The sequence below is a fragment of the Cavia porcellus genome, unplaced genomic scaffold (assembly GCF_034190915.1).
Source record: "Cavia porcellus strain 051 isolate PalLab524CR breed Dunkin Hartley unplaced genomic scaffold, mCavPor4.1 scaffold_6, whole genome shotgun sequence".
Taxonomy (NCBI): domain Eukaryota; kingdom Metazoa; phylum Chordata; class Mammalia; order Rodentia; family Caviidae; genus Cavia; species Cavia porcellus.
The window spans coordinates 57513582-57533038 of NW_026947489.1; the positions used below are offsets into that span (position 1 = coordinate 57513582).

Below are 19457 nucleotides of genomic sequence, written 5' to 3' on the forward strand. Positions count from 1 at the left end.
CTTGAAAATTGTCTATTTGTGTTTTTTGCCACATTTGTTCAAAGACATTTTCAGAGCTATATAGTACTCCGCCGTGTGAATGTACTTTTAAAATTTCATTCAACTACTTTCCTATTTATAAGCATTAAGTAGCCTCTAATTTGCCTTCTGGAAAGACCTTGAAACAGACATTCCAGCAACCATGAGCCCACAAAGTGCCAAGATCTTTTTCTAAACACTATTTTCCACTAAAAGTAACAAGGACCCTTTGGCACAATGGCTGATTCTAGAGCAGATGCAGAGGAAGTAGAAGGTGATCCAGGAAGTCTGGAAGCCCTTATGATATGGAAGGGACAGTCAAGGCACATGGGGACCATCCCGAAGAGGGTCCTGCCTCCTAGGACACTCTGAACGTCAAAACATGGTAATGGAAAATTACGATGCACTGAATAAAATCTCTCATTGGACTCCTCCCAACCAGTCAAGGTCAAATTAATGACAAAATTAGGAAATCCTTCTTTGGCGATCTCAATAGTAGTAATTAGACAAAAACTATCAATTGATGCTAAAGCTAGCAACTGAAAATGGGATGAGAAAGAAGGTATCTCCATCAAGTGGCTCCCCAGAAGTACTGATTGCTTAGGAAGGGGGAAACAGGCATTTCCTCAACAGGGAGACTCTGCCATGGCACATATGTCCCTTATGCAGGGAACCAGAGTACATGTCACCGGGAAGGACCCCTGCAGTCACAGGTACAGGGCCTGGAAGTGTGGCACTTCTGCCAAGCAGCTGACCTCACTGCATCAGATCAGGAGGGAGGCTGGGCCAACCAGAGTGGAGGGCCGCACCCAGAGGAACTGCTCTGTGACTGGTGACTTCCTCTTCCTCAGAGGGTGCCAAAAATGCAAATCAGCCCTGATGGTGGCTGACAGTATTGCAGTAGCATTAATTTCCTGATGCTGGAGGTTTGAACTTTTCTCCTATAGAAGAACACACACAGCCCAGCCGTGTTGGCCAGGACCTGGGCTCCTTCCAGGGGACACCGCATGGCAGCCAGCAGAGGGCGCCCTCCCAGGGACCTGGCCGGGTGCTCAGTCACAAAATTCAATGGTGTGTGCGCTGGCTGAACTTTTCAGGAAACTTGGATGCCACACATACTTTTCCTTTCTTTGCGGACAAGCTTGATGAATCACGTTTTTTTGAGAAGTCTGCACAGCCACGGGATTCAGGCCTCACCAGCTGCCTGGATCCGGGAGGTTCTGGGTGTAGCCGGCGAGCTCAGGTCCAAGGGCACTGGGTTGGTGGCTCTCAGCCTGTGAGGCACAGACCCAGGGCCGCTGGTCCAAGCACGGAGAGCAGCCCAGGGAGGCTGGGCTCTTGTTTACAGCTCCAGGCCCATCCCTCCTCAGAGCACCAGGCCCTACCTGTCTTCAAGGTTGGGTTCCGTCTGCCTTCCTATGGCTCCTCTGACTTTGAAGTCAGAGGCAGCCCCTGCGGCTGCCTAGAAAAAGCGTCCTGCAGGCTACCAGAGAGGAGGACCAAGATAGAAATTGGCAGGACAACTGTTAGGGGATTCTGTGGAATTAAAGTCTACATGGGGAAGACAAAGGGGCAGGACCGGGAAGATCTGAAGCAGAGCCCCTCTGGAAGCAGCCGTGAAACTGTCCAGTCCAGTCCAGGGCTGAGCTGTCCAGAGTGGCAGCCAGTGATCCCTTCTGTTCTCAGGTAACCAGCTACTGGGGGCAGGCCAGCTCTGGAAATGCAGGCCCCGGGCCAGGGGCTGGCAGCAGGGGACCCACAAGGAGAAACACAGGCTGCCCTCAGAAAACCTGGTGACCCCTGTTCCAAGAGACCCTTGGTAGCAGGAGTGGTCCCCAGGGCAGCGGGGTGGCTCTCAGCGTCAAGGCCCCTGCCTGGCTTCCCCAGTTCCGTCCTTTAACAGCTGGTCTTCTGCCCCTGTGCATCTACAGTGCTGCCCGAGTGAGGGTCCTGTGGGTGGTCACAGAGGCTGCCAGGCAGGAGTGGGTGCCCTGAGTCGTGTTCACCCTCAGTATGCATCTCTGCCTGGTCTGGGATCAGAGCTCAGCCTTTGCTTTGGCCCACGTACTTCTAACCTTGAGGTCTGACCCATGTCTCCTGGGCCCGCTCCTTCCCAGGCAGTAGAGGACCTCAGAATGGAAAGACCCCCATGAGCTGGTTTGTACAGGAAGAAAAGTGTTGGGAAAAAAGAAATCTGCACAGGCGGCCAGCGGAGGCCAGGCAGGGTAGACAGGCGATGTCTGACTGTGGGGGGAGGGGTGTCGAACTGCGGAGGACCCTTGGGTGGCTCCTGCTGGGGCCCCCTGCGCTTAGAACTGCTTCCATGTTGCTCCCAGGTGGCTCCTTCTGGGGCTCCTTGGGGAGAGCTCATGTCTAACTCCAGACTTCCTGTCCCTTCCCTCACCTCCCACCATGGGCTCCCTGTCCCAGGCACCTCCTCCTGCCCTACCTTGGGAAGGCCAGTGACCTCCCTAGGGTCCCCCACCACCCCACTGGGCTCTCTTCTTGTCCAGGGTCAGCACCAGCCCTCCAGTCCCTGCAGTCTCCTTGAAGGCCAGAGGCCAAAGTAGCCACATCGGGAACATGAAAGTAGTGTCCCCCAGGCCTTCATTGTGTGCGTGTGACTGCGGATGAGGAATGTCCTGTGCCCACACCGCTGGGAGCACGGGACAGATCTGTCACTGTGACCAGGCTCTGAGTGTATGTCTGGCACAGGGTGCTCCCAGGGCCCCTGATGCCTTCCCTGCAGGGGACTGAACCCCCACTCCTGCCCGGCTCTGTAGGGGAGGCTGAAAGGCTATGGCTGTGGCCTGCAGGCTCCACAGAACCCTGTCCCCCCACCCCACTGCCTCCGCTCTTCCCCATCGCGGTGGTGAGGGCTTTCATTACTCATCTCTGGGTGTCCTGCCAGACTCCCGCTGGCGCCTCACCGTTAGAACCCAGAGCACATAACCATAGCCATATAATCCCAACATTAGTCGCTTCTGGCTTCCATCTGCAGAGCGGCTTCATCACCTTAAGGACTTTGACCCACACAGGATGTGAATGGCTGTCCTCAAGGATGGCCATGGAGGGTCAGTGAGGTGGTCTGCAGTGGCCAGCACCACCACCCTGGCCCCGGCATGGGGACTGACCTCCCGCAGCTTGGCCCACCCTGCCGGCCCACTCTGTGTCTCGGGCACAATGGGCCCCATTGATGCTCGGCCAGGCAACTGCCCATGCTTGTTCTGCGGGGCAGGCCAGGGCAGGGGACCCGAGGCCCTGGGAAGCCCTTGGCATGCAAACTGAAGGCTCGGAGATTCCAAATTAAAGTCTTAACGGCTCCAGTTCATTCTTCCCCACACAGCACAAAAGCTGTAGCACTTTACGGGAAAACAGACTTTTATTTGAAAAATAAACTCGAGTTGCTGGGATATGAAAGAAAGGCTGTCTGTGCTCTAAGTCTGAAATGGTGTGAGAGGGACCCACGTTTTACAAGATAAATAAACTCCTCTACAGAACTCATTCGCATTTCAAATTGCTTTCCTGGCGGACCCTCAGGCAGGCTGGCAGATAGGGAAGGGGTAAAGGGAGCCCTGCTCCTCCACCTGGAACCTACAAGCTCTAACTGACCTGCAAACAGAAAATGAGATTCCTCCCAGATGTCCAAAGTACACAGCACCTGGGCTGTGGCTGTGAGCCAGTCTTGGAAACCCGAGATTTACGAAGTCCACCCTTCCACGATTCCCTCTGTCCAGTTTCCTCTCTGTGCCCTACCCAGACCTGCCTGGCAGACTTCGGATTCATCCGTTCTCCTTGAGGGGGACATTTTCCGAACTGCAATCTGCTCCCTCCACCAACATCGCTAAATCAATCAATCAATCAAGGGTCAGTGGAAGCATGTTCAAAGATCAGAGGAGAACAGAGAACACATAGCCCAGGGCAGATACTATTGCATTAAAAAGAAAAAAGGTTTTGGTTAGATGTGTCTGCACCTGGCTTTGGCTGCAGAAAACGTTCCAGAGCACAGCATTGTCACCCCACTAAGTGACGCTGCGTGCCCTCATTTACTGTGTCCCACCCGGTCTTGTGGTTGTGACCTAGAGTAGCCTTTGGTGTAATCAGAGAAGTTGGCTGTTCAGGTCAGCAATGTTTAGTTTTTTTTCGTTTTTTTTTTTTTTTTTCCTAGCAGGACAAAGATAACGTCCAATGGCCCAGCGTGGTCACTGGGTGTGGACAGCTGCCCACTAAGACATTCATCATGTATTGCTCAGTGGGAGTGGGGAGTGCCGGCCAAATGCCACCTTGGCTCAGTCCCCAAGAGCCACCCTGCACAGTCATGGGATTCTGGAGGACAGCGGTTTCTAAGACCAGTAGATGCTGCACTTGATTCTGAAGTTAGGACTCCGTCTCCACAACACCCTCAATGAGCTGCCGCCTTCCCAGAGCATTTAATTGAGTGCCAGAACCTTCGGGACTAGCAGGAAGAGGGAAACAGATAAACGGCTAGAGTGTGGGCCTCAGCTATCCCCAGAGGGAAGAAGACAGGAAGGAGGCCCAGGGTGTCCTTGGCAGAGCTGAAGTCCTGACTCCCAGAGCTCCCCATTCTGCAGTAGAGATGTCCACTGCCAGGGGTGCTGGCGTCATGTCCAGATGGGGTGATGAGCGTCAGCACTGCTCAGAGGCCCCCATCAGAGCTGGGGGGACCAGGAGCTGTGACTCAGAGGAGCTTGGAGAAATAAGAGGCAAGGGCACAAGAGGTTCAACACAAGATTCTCAGAGACAAAAGGTGATGGAAGCTTATCACAAGGGAGGATGGGCTGCAAAAATACTTAAATTATACTTCAGAGCTCTGGCAGTGCTGGGGCCTGGCTTTCCAGAGCAGGCAGGACTGGGAGGAGCGGGCTGAGGGGCACATCTTGGCCAGCCCAGTGGCCCTGTGCTCCCTTTGGCAGCACATACACTAAAAATGACCGATTTCAGTGGCCCTCTGCCCTGCTCAGATGGCTCAGATGACGCAGCACTGCTGTTCCCTCCACTGGGCATGCCACGCTATGCGACCTGTGTCTATCACATTCATGCCCACATCTCCCCACAACTCCCCACGTACTGCAACGTCCCGGTACCCTGCTCCTTTGCCCTTTGTAGCCATTTGGTACCACACATATTTGTGCCTACGGCATCTACGTCCCTCTGTCCCCAGGATGTAATCCTGAAAAGGTCAGGGATGAGTGTAGCTCAAGCCCCTGAGTCCAGCACTCAGCAGGTTCACAGGAGATAGAGACTGGACGCCGTGGATGTTAGGCCAGTTTTGTAACAGCGTTCTGCCAGGAAGCTGCACTGGGGGGTGGACATCCCCTGCTTTTCCCCAGAGACGGACCAGCTCCAGCCTGAGGCTCAGTACGTGAGGCTATGTCGCCTCCTAGTGGCCTTCAGTCACAAAACCAGAAAGGCAAGACAGCTGAGGGAGAAAGCGGTTCCTCCCCAGCACAGCGGCACCCTGACCTGCTGCTCTCTGACCCCTCGGTCACCTAGGAGTGGAGTCAGATGTAAAATGAATTCAGGAAACAAAGGCAAAAGGTGACAAATACGAAGGGCATCCGGAAACTTAGCAACTTGTCAAGTCCCTGTCTCAAAACAAAAGGGCTGGAGAAGTGGCTTGGTCTGAAGCCCCTGGTTTGGTCCCCATGATGGAAAAAACCAAATGCAAGGACAATCACTGCCCCCAAACCTCCAGCTGTCCCTCCTCACCCCCAAAAGAAACCCCTGGGACAAGCGGAGCCTCTCTCTGGTGCTCAGGCTGCGTCCCATCCTGCCCCACCCCAGTGGTCAGCAGCTGGCCCTGAGGCGTGAACCCAGGGACTCCTCACTCAGCTACAGCCCAAGCCTTTTACAATTTCTTTTCTACTTTTGAGGCAGGGTCTCCCTAAGTTGCTAAATTTCCCAGGATGGGCTCAAACTTGCGATCCTCCTGACTCAGCTTCCATAGCTGTCTATGACTCATGCTAGAGTCACTGAGGGTGTGAGAAAAACGGACAGTGACCTCACCTGCATCACAGCCTCTTTGGACATTAAATAAGCCAGTGAGTCCTCACCTCAACTTGGAATGTGGGTGGTGAGACTCCCTTTGGAGGCACAGACCCTTGAAATACCCCAAATCAGAGAAAGGCAAGTGAGGTACTACAGGCCTGAGGCCATGGTGCAGGTGCCTCTCGCTTGGGGGAACATCCTGGTTTCCCACGGCACAAATAACACATCTGGGGAAGCAGTGGCCTGGATTTTTAAATGCACTGAAAAGAAGGCAGAGCCATGAATTGACTGAATTATTGAAGCAATTTTAAAAGATTTGCTGAGTGCTTTCCAGGGCATTGAGGACATGGTCTTGAAGGAGACAGAGTCCCTCCCTGCAGAGAGCTTCTGTTTTGATGCAGACAGACAGATATGTGAGCAGTATACCCACAGACGCTGCAACTAAACAGGACGACACACCAGGAAGTCCATTGCATGCTGCGGTTACTGTCAAGGCCTGGCCTCTGCACACCCAGCTCAGCACAGAGCTGCTTCCCTCTGTAACCCAGCGCAGAGCGGCTCACAGCCACTGACTGCCCAGCAGCCTGAAGGAAGCTTGGACCACACATCTTCAGGACACTGATTCTGAGTTGTGTGGATCCATGTGTCTTAGAGGCAACTGCAAAGACCCTTTTTACTGAAGCAAATGTTTGTGACTGTTTTTTTTTTTTTTTCTCCAAGATTGGAGGTCTGGCTTCTACTGAGGGTGTATTACTTTCACACCTCACAAAGTTAAAACATCAAAAGTCCCTGAAAGCAGAGTCTCAGCACCTGGGTTAAAGTGGATTGAGGTTAGACCAGCTGAGTTCAAATCCTGGCTCTATGGCTGTGAGTGTCACTTTCTACCTTGGTAAAGACTGTGCCACTTCATACAATTTCTAAAAATTCAAAGAATTGCAGCACACAGCACATCTAGGACATACGAGCATTCTCGCCAACCAGGGGACAGAGTTAATAATGGGGAACAGAACCACTGGTGAGGGGTGCCTACAAACTGTGCAAGAATAGTTTTGCTTTTTATTTTATTTTTTTTGTAATTGCATATTTGGCTGATATGCCAGTCTTTTTTATCATGAAGCATGTGTCTAGTGATATTTATCTTAAAGTTTATTTCATTTGGTATTTATTTATTTATTTATTTGGGCACTGGGGATTGAACTCACGACCTCACACTTGCCAGGCAGGCGCTTATGCCGCTGAGCTAAATTCGCAGCCCTAGTTTTGCTTTTTAAAAAGCCTTCATCTCCTAACCACGCTGACATGCACTTTCCTCTTCTCATCTCCAAAGGTCAGATCACCCCAAACCAAGCTGAGACACACTCACTGTTCTAGAAACCTCTCCAGCCACATGGTCACTTTGGAATTCCCCAGGTACCAGTGCAAAATGGCATGGACAAACCTTTCAGACTCAGGTTGCATGGTCACTGCGGCAACTGGGCAATTCTGCAGTCCTGGTGGTAACAGCTCCCCAAGAAGGCAGGGAGGGCATGGTTGTGTTTCCATGAAGCTGGAGATCCCCAGTAAGTGAGGGATCCCGAAGCTGAGGATGACCAGGAAGTGGAGACAGAGGAGCTCACAGCTACCTCCTTCCACCAGCGCCAAGCAGGACACAAGTGTGCAAAGATGAAATACAGCTGCAGAGTCCACCCGGACTGGGAGCAGATGGAGAAGGCACAACCATGGTCCCCATCTTGATTCCCTTTCTCATTCTCAGAGCATCTGATGACCAAGTTACCTCCTTTCCCCCTTTCACCTCTCCTTCCAAAGTGACAGCGTCATAGTTTCTGTCTTCCGAATGTTGATGTTTTATGCCAGCATTCATGGGGCACTTGCTAAACTTTAGGCTCTACGCGTGCAGAGGTAAGAGGCAGGCTAGAAAGACAAGATGCAGACAGAACTCGAGAAGAAACACGAGATGGAAGCCTCAGGAAACCCGAATGCAGTCACAGCCTGAGTGTGGTAGCTGGGCGTGACATCAGAGGCCCCCCACTGGGGAAATGGTGCGCCCACTTCCCTGTCGCGGGTAACCAGAGCTTGATGAGGGTACCCTTGGGGACACAGGAAGGTGGTGTGTGCACGTACTAGGCAGCAGAGGAGAAGCTGCCTCCTGCCCTGGACCCTCCTACCCTGCTTGCTAGGTTCTTAGTCTTTCTGCCTTTGCTCTCTGACCCTGTACCCTCCCGGCAACTCTGAGTCGCTCAGAGATTCCCACCCAGCTAATCAGACACCCTGGAATGAGGACTTTAGAACAGAGAGACATAGAGACTAAGACCTTTCTGGGTCAGATTCTTCCTGCAACCTCAGTTTTTGGGTTTTTAAAAAATTCCATAAATACTCCCAGAATCCTTCCAATAAAAGTCTTTTTAAAAAAAGCAGCAGGGTCAAGATGAAATGATGAGAGCATCATTGAATGCACAGATGAAGCATGACAGATCCTGAGCGCCTTTTGCAGAAATTTGGGTCAAAACTTATGGCAGGCAGAACAGACAGGAACACTGGGCTGGAACACAGTCAGTGTGCACAGAAACAGGCCAGCAGATGAGAAGTGCAGCTATTTCTGGTATTAGGGCCAGACAGGAAATCCCCTCAGGAGCCTGGGCGAGGAACAGTGTCTCTGTGACATCCCTGAGATCCACGCAGTGGGTGTCATGACGCTGGTACACGAAAAGACTCTCCACCCCTGCTGATGGTATCACCCTAGTGCTTGATTTCATGAAATCAGTTCTTTGGCAGTAGGGAGAAGTAGGTGGTCTGGTACTTTGATCCAAGAATAGATTTTCAAGTTTTAAGGAAGTATTTATGATGTCTATGATGTTAGTTTTCCCATTGTTGGAACATAATATGTGACACCCACAACTGAACAGAGACAGGTTTAGTTAGGCTCATGGTTTCAGGGGATCCAGTACATGGCCTGCTGACTCCAGGGGAGAAACATCATGGTGGAAGGGTGTGTTGGACCAAATCCACTTAGCTCATGCAAGTGAGGAAGCAGAGAAGGGAACAGTGCCAGAGAGAAAAGAGTAAGGATCCAGATATAAACCCAGGGTCACAACTCTGTCACCCAGACACACCCAGAAGTACGCATCCACCCTCCACCCCAGGGTCACACTAACCACAAATATAAAGGCAAATGGAAGCAATGTAGGGTGACCTGCCCCGTGGGAGACTCAGAGTGCTGGCACCAACCATCCCAACTGGATGCAGAGCTGGACCCTGGCCCTTGTTAGTGACAGGGTTAGTCAGGCTGAAAGCTGGGTTCCATGCTTCGAGGACAAGGAAAGGAACAGCTGTCAGGGACTCTGGTCTAAATATCTCCCAGGAAGCTTCTCTAAAAAGCTGACTACTTGGCGGGGGACTTAGCTCAGGGGCTCAAGCACTTGCCTGGTAAGTGTGAGGTCATGACTTCAGTTCCCAGTACAAAAAACAAAACAAAACAAAAATGCCGAGCACCAAGGACTGGTGCTGAGATTCGGGGAGTGTTCCCCAGGGCAGTGCAGGCCTCCAGGGGAGGAGGCCACGGCCAGCTTTCAACAGAGCACCAAGGCAAGTCCTGTGTGGCTTCACCACCCCATGTGACACTTGGGAGCCACCCTGTGAGAGCCTGCACCTCTTCAGCTCTGCCCAGCCCCCCACCCAGGTCACAAGGAAACGCCCACTCTGCGTGTCTTCCCAGGCTCCTCAACACAAATCCTCCACGCCTCTCACTGTAGATCAGCCTTTCCTGTACACGCTGGATACCAGGTTGGACAGTATCCCCTGAAATGTGTGTCTCACCCAGAAACTTGTAATGTGCCCATTTCTGGAAGCAAGATCATTTCAGAAGCAGGGCAGGCCCTTCATCCAACGTGTTCTCCCCAGAAGAAGAGGGAGAGACACTGCTGGTCCCTCCCTCACACTTGCAGCAGGGTGTGGCCCTGCCTGAGCCGGTGCTGTGCCCTTCTGCCTGAACTGTGACACTGCACCTCTGAAGCACCAGTTCGTGATGCTTTGTTTTGGTGGGACTGTGTGACAGCTGACACAAGCATGGCACCACGTGCCAAGAAATAGCATTCCCCCCCACCATGAGGGTCTGGTCTGCTGCTCTCTCCACTTAGAGGGGACTCACGATGGACTATGACCGGGCCTCTGTGACTGCTGGTTCCATGAATTCAACCAACCAGAGATCCAAAATACGGGTTCAAAATTATGCCTGTACTGAGTACACATGGCTCTTTTTTCTCTTGTCATTGTTCCCTAAACAATGTATCATGAAGATAATGCTTTAGGCACGGCTTTATGCATCATAAGCAACCTGGAGGTGGTTTATATGAGAAGAGTGAAGTTTACTTGCAAACACTCACTAGGTTATGCAAGAGGCTGGAGCACTCTGGGCTTCTGCTATCTGCAGCAGGTCCTTGGGACAGTCTCCATGGAAACCAAGGACCACTGTGTCTGAGAATCCTGGGATGCTGGCCAGGAACTTGGGGATGCTCTGGAGTGTCACGGCTTCAGCACTGCAACATTCTGCTCCCCACCAGGCTCTGTAGACGGTGCTCCCTGCCTCCCTCCCCCCCCCCAAGCAATCAACCCCTCAGTCCCAGGACTTTGTGACTTTACAGCTGGGTTCATGAAGAGGCAGGAGTGCTGTCATACTGTGGAGATGGTGTGAGGGGGACTAGAAGCCAAGTAAAGAGAAGAGGAGGACCACTCTGCACACCTTCCTTATAGCTAGGAAAGAATGAAAGTCCTGGCTGCAGCCAGCCGCGGGGATCACAGATCACCCCCACGCAGGTCCTGGAGCGAGAGGATGCCCAGATGGCTGATCTCAAGTTCATTTTGTGTTTTCAGTCTTCCCTACTGCAAATGCTCCAACTGAGCAGAAAGAACCAGGAAGAGGAGACACAGGAAAGGAGGAAAGATGCTCCACCGCTTCACTAGCCTGTTCCTTTCATAGTATGATCAACGTGTTCAGGGGAGAACATTTTTTTGTCCACATCACAAATACTCAAGAACCCAGGGGACTGTCTCTCCATTCCAGCATCCAGTCCCTGCTGCCCAGAGTCCCAAAAGAAAAGTCAGGACCTGCCAAAAGCAAATATAAGCCCCCTCACCAACACCAAACCACAAGGATGGGGATGGTTGGGACACAGGAAGCCAGGCCTGCACTGGCTTCCAGAGATGGCAGCAGGCAAATGTTTGTCCTTACAAGTCAAACTGTGAGCCCTGGATATTTCTGGTGAATCCCAGAGAGCCTGTCATGTACGAGGGACCCAAAGTGACAGGTGGAAACTGCTCTTCTGGAGAGAGACTTGCTTTAGGGTAGCAAACACATTGCACACACTGAGTACCAAGCCACCAACTGTCACCCACCAGGCGGCTCTGTCCCCACCTGGCCAAGTAGCTCTAGTGAAGGTCCCCAGCAACCTGGCACCCACCTGAAACCATAGCATCAGAGTCTTACTTTTTCTGGAGCGGGAGAAGAACCTGATGCCCCCGGGTGAGGTAGATGGGTTGGAGTTGGGCGAAGACTCTTTGGACGAGGAGCGGAAGATCCCGCTGAAGCTCATGCGGCGTGGCGAGCGAGGAGGGGACTCCTGGTAGGAGAACGGGAACACGGTTTTGGGGGAGCCCGGGCTGGTCTTGGGTCTCACGGGAGCAGACACAGGGCTGGAGGGCCGGGCCTGGGGGCCTCTAGAGAAGAGCCCCCTGGAGGGGCTGCCCGAGCCGAGGGGGCTGTCCACCTGCAGAAAAACAGCAGCATGAGGTTGCAGCGCCCCAAAGACTCTGACTTTTGCCCTCTCTTGGGTGTGACATCACATATTCTCTCATGGACCTGCTGAGAAATGGCCCTGAGCTCTTCCAGAGGTGGCTAATGAGGATCAAGCTCGGAATCTGCCCTGAGGACAGCCTGCCCCAGGAGGCTCAGGCCTGATCAACCAGCTCTCAGGAAGTGGAGGAGAGGAAGGGAAAAGGGTGGTGGAGAGGCACAGACATAGCTCCCTCCAGGGACTCTGAGCTCATCTGACCTTCATCTGACCTTCTGAGCTCAGGTCTGACTACACAGGAATACACTTCTTTTGTTCTCCAGCCCTGGGAGAAAGCACAGAGTGAGCCTGAGGCTGTATCCTGAGGGCCCTGCTACTAGAAGAGGATAGTTTTCTTTTCCCTGGCTAGGGATGGAACCCAGGGTATCCAGCACGCTAGGCAAGGGCTCTACCGCTGAGCCACACCCCAGCCCCAAGCTGCTGTGTGCAGAAAGCCAGAGGGCCCAGACCTTAGAGACTTGCTTCATTGATAGTTTCACACTTTAATTATGGGTTTAAAAACTATCAGACCCTGTAAGATCAAGCTGAGGCACACAGCTGGCAGCCTGCAAAGACCATCCGTATCCCTGCAGCGTGGGCTCAGGAGGTTGTCCCTGTAGCTTTGGTGTCATCCCGGCCCTTGCTACGTGATCTGGGTAAGTTCCTCCAGTTTGCTGCCTCCCTTTCCTCCCCTGCACAGTGAGGACAGTGCAACCTCTGCCTGGTAGAAAGCCAACTGGGAGTTCACATATGACGGTTGGCATGTGGTATAATTTGTAGTTAGCATGTAACAGATATTAATCCGCGACCATCCTATTCTTTGGTAAACTTGAAGTACTAAAGACAGTAGGGTGTCAGGACTTCCCAGTTTTGCAGAGGAAAAGGAAAGGGTACATTAGGGCAAGAGTGAAACTTGGTAATGCAGCACTCCAGGGACCAGTACCAAGCTGCAAAAGTGGCCCAAGGTCCAGATCCTATGCCCAATAGCTTTACCTGGCCTCTCTCACCACTAGAGGGCGTCCTGAGCCCCAGCCTTTGCTCAGTTCTGGAAGGACTTGGTAGGGGTGAACTTTCAGGTGACACCGACCTCCCCTGTGGATTTTGTACCTGACCCTGAAGAACCAGTGTGGCCACACGAGGTGCAGGGCTGGCTTGGCACCAGCCCTTCCCAAGTGGCTCTGGAGACAGAAGAGTAATGGAACCAGGACCTGCCTTGTGGTATAGAAGTCCAAGCTATTCCTTTCCTGATCATGTAAAGTGAAGGTTAGAGACAGAACAAGGAGAGGTAAACAAGAGAAAGTTGTGGGGTAAGAATAGAGAACCCAGACAGAGCAAGTCAAGTATCTCACAATAAAAGATTATCCTACCCAGAAGATAAAGATTATCCTACCCATTTACAGCAGACAGAGGTCATCCTGTCCCCCCAGCCTCCCAGGTGTCCACAGACCTAAAAGCACAGAAGCCTCCCTGCATCCAACGTCATTTGCACTGTAGTTTTGATTCCCACAGCGGGCTTTGACACTTCCTCTAAAAGCCCTGCACAGTCAACACCTCCCAGGAATGCCTGGCAGGCCAGACCATAAGGCCAACCATCCCCAGCTACCAGTCCCCCGAGATTCCCAAGCCCTTACAAGATCCAGTACCTGCCGCATCTCTCTGGCTGCTTCTACTCTGTGCAGTGGATCTTATTATTATTATTATTTTGCTTACTCTCGCTACTCCTTTTTAACAAGTCTTACTTTTGCTGCCCTTTCTGGGGGTCTTGCTTGGTTCTTGCTTGGTTCTTTGCTCAGGACGCCAAGAACCTGGACCCACCTCCCCTGAGACTCTGACTACAGTCAGGTGAGCCACTATCCCTGCCTGTGGAGCTCAGGACAAAGTGAAAATCTGAGAAGAGCCGGTGAGGAGCTGGGAAGCAAACGGTCCCACAGCCAGCATACATCACTGGTGGTCAGTGTCATAGTCCTGCTCCACAGAGGCTCCCAAGTCAGGAGAGTGATATAGAGATGCCCTTCTGCGTGGCACCTGAATGCGCCAATGTGACACCTGTGTCCCCATATCTGCCCCGGGGACTACGGCCAGCACGTCCAGCAGTGATTCCACAGTGATTCATTTGGTTATTGCAGCCAAAGGTCAGCGCAGTTACCAGCCCTGGCTGGCCACAGGGGACAGGTTCTGAAAATGGAATGACTTGTCCAAGGTCACACAGGAGTCATTGCCAGAAACAACAAACAGAGAGGTGGTGATGGTCCTAGGATCAAGGTGTGGAGGGAAGCAACCCCACGGCCCCTTGCTGGGCTGGCACCAGGACCTTCCATGGCATCCTGCGCCGGGCGGTTGAGCAGCGGCGGCAGGGTGTTGAAGGTCCCTGAAATGTCACCAAGCAAGCTGGCCTTCCTCTGTCCCTTGGCCCCAGCTGCCCTCCAGCACTGTGCAGTCGAAGACCAGAAGTTCCACACAGAGCCTTGGCCTCTTGGGGAGTGTCCTGCACTCTGAGCCTGGACCCCTATAGGGCACCTACGGGGTTCAGACACTGGGGCCCCAGGACCCGCCTGTTTGGAGGCTGCACACTGGTGGTGGCCTGGCAGCCCACGAGCCTCCTCAAGCCCTCAGTTGCCACTGCCAAAGAGGGCTGGGCTCCCTAAAGGATGGGGATCTTTTAAAAAATGTTTGCTTTTTTAAGACCGTATTTACAGTGCATAGCGGTCACATTCCTCATGGGGAGCTGGTCCGTGCACAGAGCACAGCTTAATTCTTCTTTCATTTCCTTCTCTTCTCTTTCTCCGATCTCTTCCATCTCTCGATCCCCTCCCATTTGCAAAAGTTTTATCTCCCTGTTGCCTGCTATCATCTATTTATGTATTGATTTACTTATTTGGTTTATTTTGGGACAAAGTCTCACCATGGAGTTCAGGCTGGCCTTGAACTCACTATATAGCCCAGGCTGGCCTCAAACTCCCAGTAATCCTCCTGCCTCAGCCTCCTGAGTGCTGGGATTACAGGTGTGTATCACCACACCAGGCCTGTTTTGCACATACTCTGGATTTCTCACATAGGAGAGAAGCCGTGGGATATTGAAGCTCGTGTGTCTGATTTATTTCACTTAACATTATGCACCACTTCCCTACAAATGACTCAAGTTTCTCCTTCATTATGGCGGAGCATAGGGATCTTAAGCTCAGGCACAGAGAGACAGATACAAGCTAAGAGGGGCAGGGAGCTCTTCCGTGGCTGGCCTGGCCCCCAGCCTGAGGTTTAGGATATGCAATCCAGCCTAGCACGCTCAAACACCAAGCAACCTCGATACAGGTCTGGCTCAGCTCTAATGCAACACTATAACCAAGGGAAAGCATTTCCATCATTTGCAAGTCATTTTCCCATCTAAACTCGCATGTGCCAGGGACAGGACATCAGGACTTTTACACAATGAGCCCAGAAAGAGGATGGTAGAGAACATTTCTCATCAACTTGCTGAGATGGAGATGTGCTGTCCGATTTAAGCAGAGGTACAACAAGGATCCTGTCTGCCTTTGATCTTGAGCTCACAGCTCACAGCAACCTCACACCCATCTGAACTTGTCAAAGAGGAAGTGACCAGAGGCCCTTGTGTGGGCTGTTAGAAATCCAAAAGGTTCCTGCAGGCAGACATTGTCACAGTCCCTCTGCCCCATCCCTCCTCGGGTTCCCCACTGTCTCCCCTTCTTGAGGACAGCAGCAGCTTGGGCACACCCTTCCTTCCCCCTCTCTGCTGTGGGAGCCCAGCAGCACCCTCACGATGACATTCGCACAAGGAGCTAGGTGCCAGCAGGATCTGACCATAGTCCCTGCTCCAGGGGCTGCTGATGTGGAACTGGGGCGCCCACACAAACAGACAGAAGTTGGGCTGGGGGAGACAGAGGGCTTTACGGGCAACTTAGAAATGATTGAAGGTAGGCGGTCATCTCACTCTGCCTACAAAAAACACCTAAAGCCTTGCTTGCACATCACCTAAATTCGAGGTTCCTGGAGCCTGTGGGTGCTCCTGGGATTGAGGGTACTGTCTCTCATTTGGTCCTGGCTGGGGTATGAGTGGGGCAGCCTAGGAAACTCCAGGCAGCAAGGCCCATGGGAACCCAACATTTCCCCCAGCTCCCCTGCCCAGAGCATGGCAGGGTCCTTGGAGGGAAAGAGTTTTAGGAGTACAGTGGCTCGGATTCTTGAGGTAGCACCACTGTGACAGGACAGTGGGGAGGGCTGGGGTGATCTGCTAATCAGGCCTCCTCTGAGCAAGGTGGGGTGGGTGTTGAGCCAGTGGATGCCAGGGGACCCAGGCCAATTTGTTGACTGCATTGTATGTAAATCAACACATGCATGAGAGACCAGCTCTGCCTTTTCTAGCAGCGAAAGTCCTCCCCATGCAGGCCTGTGTGCTCCCTCACTGGCCACATGAAACACTCCTCTCCATCCTTCCGCTGCTGATACCTGCCACAGGCTCTGTGGGTGGGAGGATGTCCAGCGAGGGCTTCCTGCTGGCTCTCAGCCCCACCTCCACTTCCTGATTGCAGGAGAAACTGGGCAGGCTGCCCTAATCCCCGCTCCATGCTGGGGCCACCCCTGCCCTACACTCTGAAGCCCCTAACCCTCCCACCGGGAGTCTCAGAGGCCGGGTTTCCTGCTGGAAGAGAAACAGAGCAGGAGGCGGAGAACAGCATGATAGAAAGTGAGGGAGCAGGGGTGGGGGCAGCTGGCACTGCTGGGGACTGGGGGAGCACAGGGGATGGGTGTCCCGGGCTCTGCTTGTCTTGCCCGCCTTGGTATGCTTGTGCAGCTCCGGGAAGAGACCTTACCTACCTTTCGGGCAGAATGCTTGTCCGTGCTGTCCAGGTCTCCATCGAGGAGTGGCATGGCAAAGGAACTCAGGTCCTGGGAGACAGAGACACAGGTGCCAATGAGTGTCAGAGGCCCCAGGGGATACAAGAGATCCTGCAGGTTTACCTGCTCCTCCCCAAGCCCTCCTCCTAAGGACCAGTGGGGAAGGCACACAGGAGAGAAGAGGCTGTGACTCGGGTCACCTGTCCTTCACATGTCCCTCCAGAACACACGGTCACCACCTCCTGTCACCCGGAAGAAGGGGAAGAAGAAAGCTGGGGACCAAAGAGACAAGGAAGGGAATGAAGGCAGTAGGGAGGGGTGTGGGGATCCCATCTGGGGACGACCTGGACAGTGCTGATGGCCCAAGGAGGCGCCATGTCTCCTGGGAGGACAGCATCAGAGCAGTCAGGAGAGCTGAGTGACACGGTGGTCCTGGCGGATGGGACAGGGACCGAGGCAGACTGGAAAGGGCAGCTCATCACACACGTGTCCCCTCTACAGTGGAGGCGCCTGGGCCTGTGGCTCCTACATCCGGGCTTAGTGAGCCCCTCTATGCCAGGAGCACCTGCACCCCTCCTTAACCTCGCTTGTTACTGCTTTCAGCCATTCAACTGTAGCAGAATACACATAACTTACCACTTAAGGCCCCCCAACTTCCATGGAAGCAAGGCAGTGCCCTGCCTGTGAGCCACGTCCCGGTCCCAAACATCTTCAGGTACACAGTTCAGAGGCCTCTGTTGTCACCATAGCCACCACCAGAACTTTCACCTTCCCCAGCTGGCACTCTGCCCCCAGCAGCACTAAATCCCAGCCCGGCCAGCACCCTCCGATTCTGTCTCTGTGCACTGGGCTGGGCTAGCGACCCAGGTGCTAGGGACCCAGTGTTTGTCCTTCTATGATCAGCGGGTGTGATTTAGCACAGTGTCTGCAAGGTGCAGCCTTACAACCTGGGACAGATTTTTCTTCCTTTTTAACACCAAATGCTTTCCCACTGGATGGAAAAACAATGTTTTCCTTATGGGTTCATCAACAGGCAGGCAATAGGGTGGCGCCCACCTTTTGGCTCTTGTAAATAATGCTGCTATGGACCTGAGCAGCATAAGTTGTGCCATTCCTGCCACCTTGGTTACCAAAAATTCTGTTGCCACCCTAGGCCCCACGGCCTCAGCAGGTGAGTGTGCATTGAGATTGAGCCTTTGAAGAGGCCCACTCTAACCTGGTGAGATCAGGGCACAGACGTTCACGGGGACAGCTGTGTGAGGACAGGGAGATGGTGCCTTCTGCAAGGCAAGGAGGTGGCTCGGGGGAACCTTCCCTGCCAAGCCCTAAGCTTAGACTTCGGCCACCCGACTATGGCATTTCGGGATGGCTGCCACGGCCTACTGGCAGGTCACAACCACGCTTGCGGTTATTGGGTACACACCCAGAAGTGGAATTGCTGGACAGCAGGTCATTCTAGTTTAAATTTTCTTGAGGAATTATTATACCACGTCCATAGCAGCTCCGTCATCCCCCATCCCCATCCTCAGGCCACCAGGGTCTTGATCTTTCCACATTCTCCACACTTGCTGCTCTCTGCGGGCTGGCAAACCTTTCCTTATTTCCCTGGGTTACCTTTTCACTCGCTGATTGTCTTTTGATGCTGAAAAGTCTTTGATTCGATAAATTCATCTATCTTTCCTTTTGCTGCCTGCGGTGATGGTGTTGCAGCCAAGAAATCACTGCCAAGGACAAGGTCACAGGCATTTCTCTGCGCTTCTTTCTAAGACACACTTGGCCTCTGATTGATTCGGAGTCAGTTCTTATACACGACATGAGTCAGGGTGCAGCTCCATTCCCTCGATGTGGACGTACCGCATTCCCAGCACTGTTTGTTACAAACACTGCCTTCTCCCCTCGGGATGGTCTTGTCACCATTGTCCAAAGTCATTTGACTGTGTGATGGTTCATTTCTGGGCTCTTTGTCCAGTTCTGCCAGTTTTTTTTTTAAATTCCAGTAATACACACACACACACACACACACACACACACACACACACCCCTTTCTAATACGTTTGAGATCAGAAAGCATGAGACTTCCAAGTTTGTTTGTTTCTTTTTTTGGTCACTCAGGTCCCTTGAAATTCTTTAAGAATTTTAGGGCAGATTAAAAACCAAAACCCAAAACGCCTCCATGAGAATTCTGGTACACTTTGTATTCTGCAGATAGATTGCTCTGAGCAGTGTGACCTCTGCGTGACACTTTTGATGAACGTGAGCTGTTTCCATTCATCTTTCATCCCCTTCAGCAATGCTTTGCTGGTTTCTGTGAACCTACCCTGGGGTGCTCTCAGGCTGAGATTGGCATCTACTCTTACCCAGTTCTCTCCCAGGTCAACTAATTGTTCCCCAGAATTGTCAACCTTCCCCATCTCAATACATCCCCTGGTTGAACTGGGGTCCCTGAAAATTCCAGTCAGTCCCTGCCCTCAGTCCAGGAACCCTGCCGGCCTTGGTGGCTGTGATTTCCAGGCCTGCTCCGCCTCACTGGTGTTCTTTATACCCATGGTCTCAGTCCTGACTGTGTTGGGGTCACCTGGGGAGCCTGGGTCCTGCTCCAGTTTTGCCCTGGGAGTCTCCAGGTCCACACCGTCCTCTGTGCTCCCCTCCAGGCTTGCAGATTTGCCAGCCTCCACAGCCTTGTCTCTGATGGGCCCCACACTGCATCTTTCTTCCGGTGACAGAAACCATCTTTGGTTTCCCAAATGTGTACTGCGT

The 19457-nt window shown here is 52.8% G+C and overlaps 1 protein-coding gene across 12 annotated transcripts in view; it reads right to left on the reverse strand.

Annotated features, from left to right (window-relative positions):
• Prkag2 (protein kinase AMP-activated non-catalytic subunit gamma 2) overlaps window positions 1–19457 on the reverse strand; it is a 240127-nt gene that overhangs the window by 155492 nt on the left and 65178 nt on the right. For 7 of the 12 annotated variants that reach the window (XM_063250768.1, XM_063250767.1, XM_063250765.1 and 4 more), the window contains exons 2-3: window positions 16680–16751; window positions 11507–11786 (exon numbers count right to left, since the gene is read on the reverse strand). The exons of 1 other annotated variant lie outside the window; for it this stretch is intronic. In XM_063250768.1, coding sequence (XP_063106838.1) covers window positions 11507–11786; window positions 16680–16733 — 334 coding nt within the window. In that variant the 5' untranslated portion in view covers window positions 16734–16751. Of the gene's footprint in view, window positions 1–11480; window positions 11787–16679; window positions 16752–19457 lie in introns of all 12 variants that reach the window. 4 more of the 12 variants (XM_063250770.1, XM_063250771.1, XM_063250772.1 and 1 more) reach the window with 2 other exon arrangements.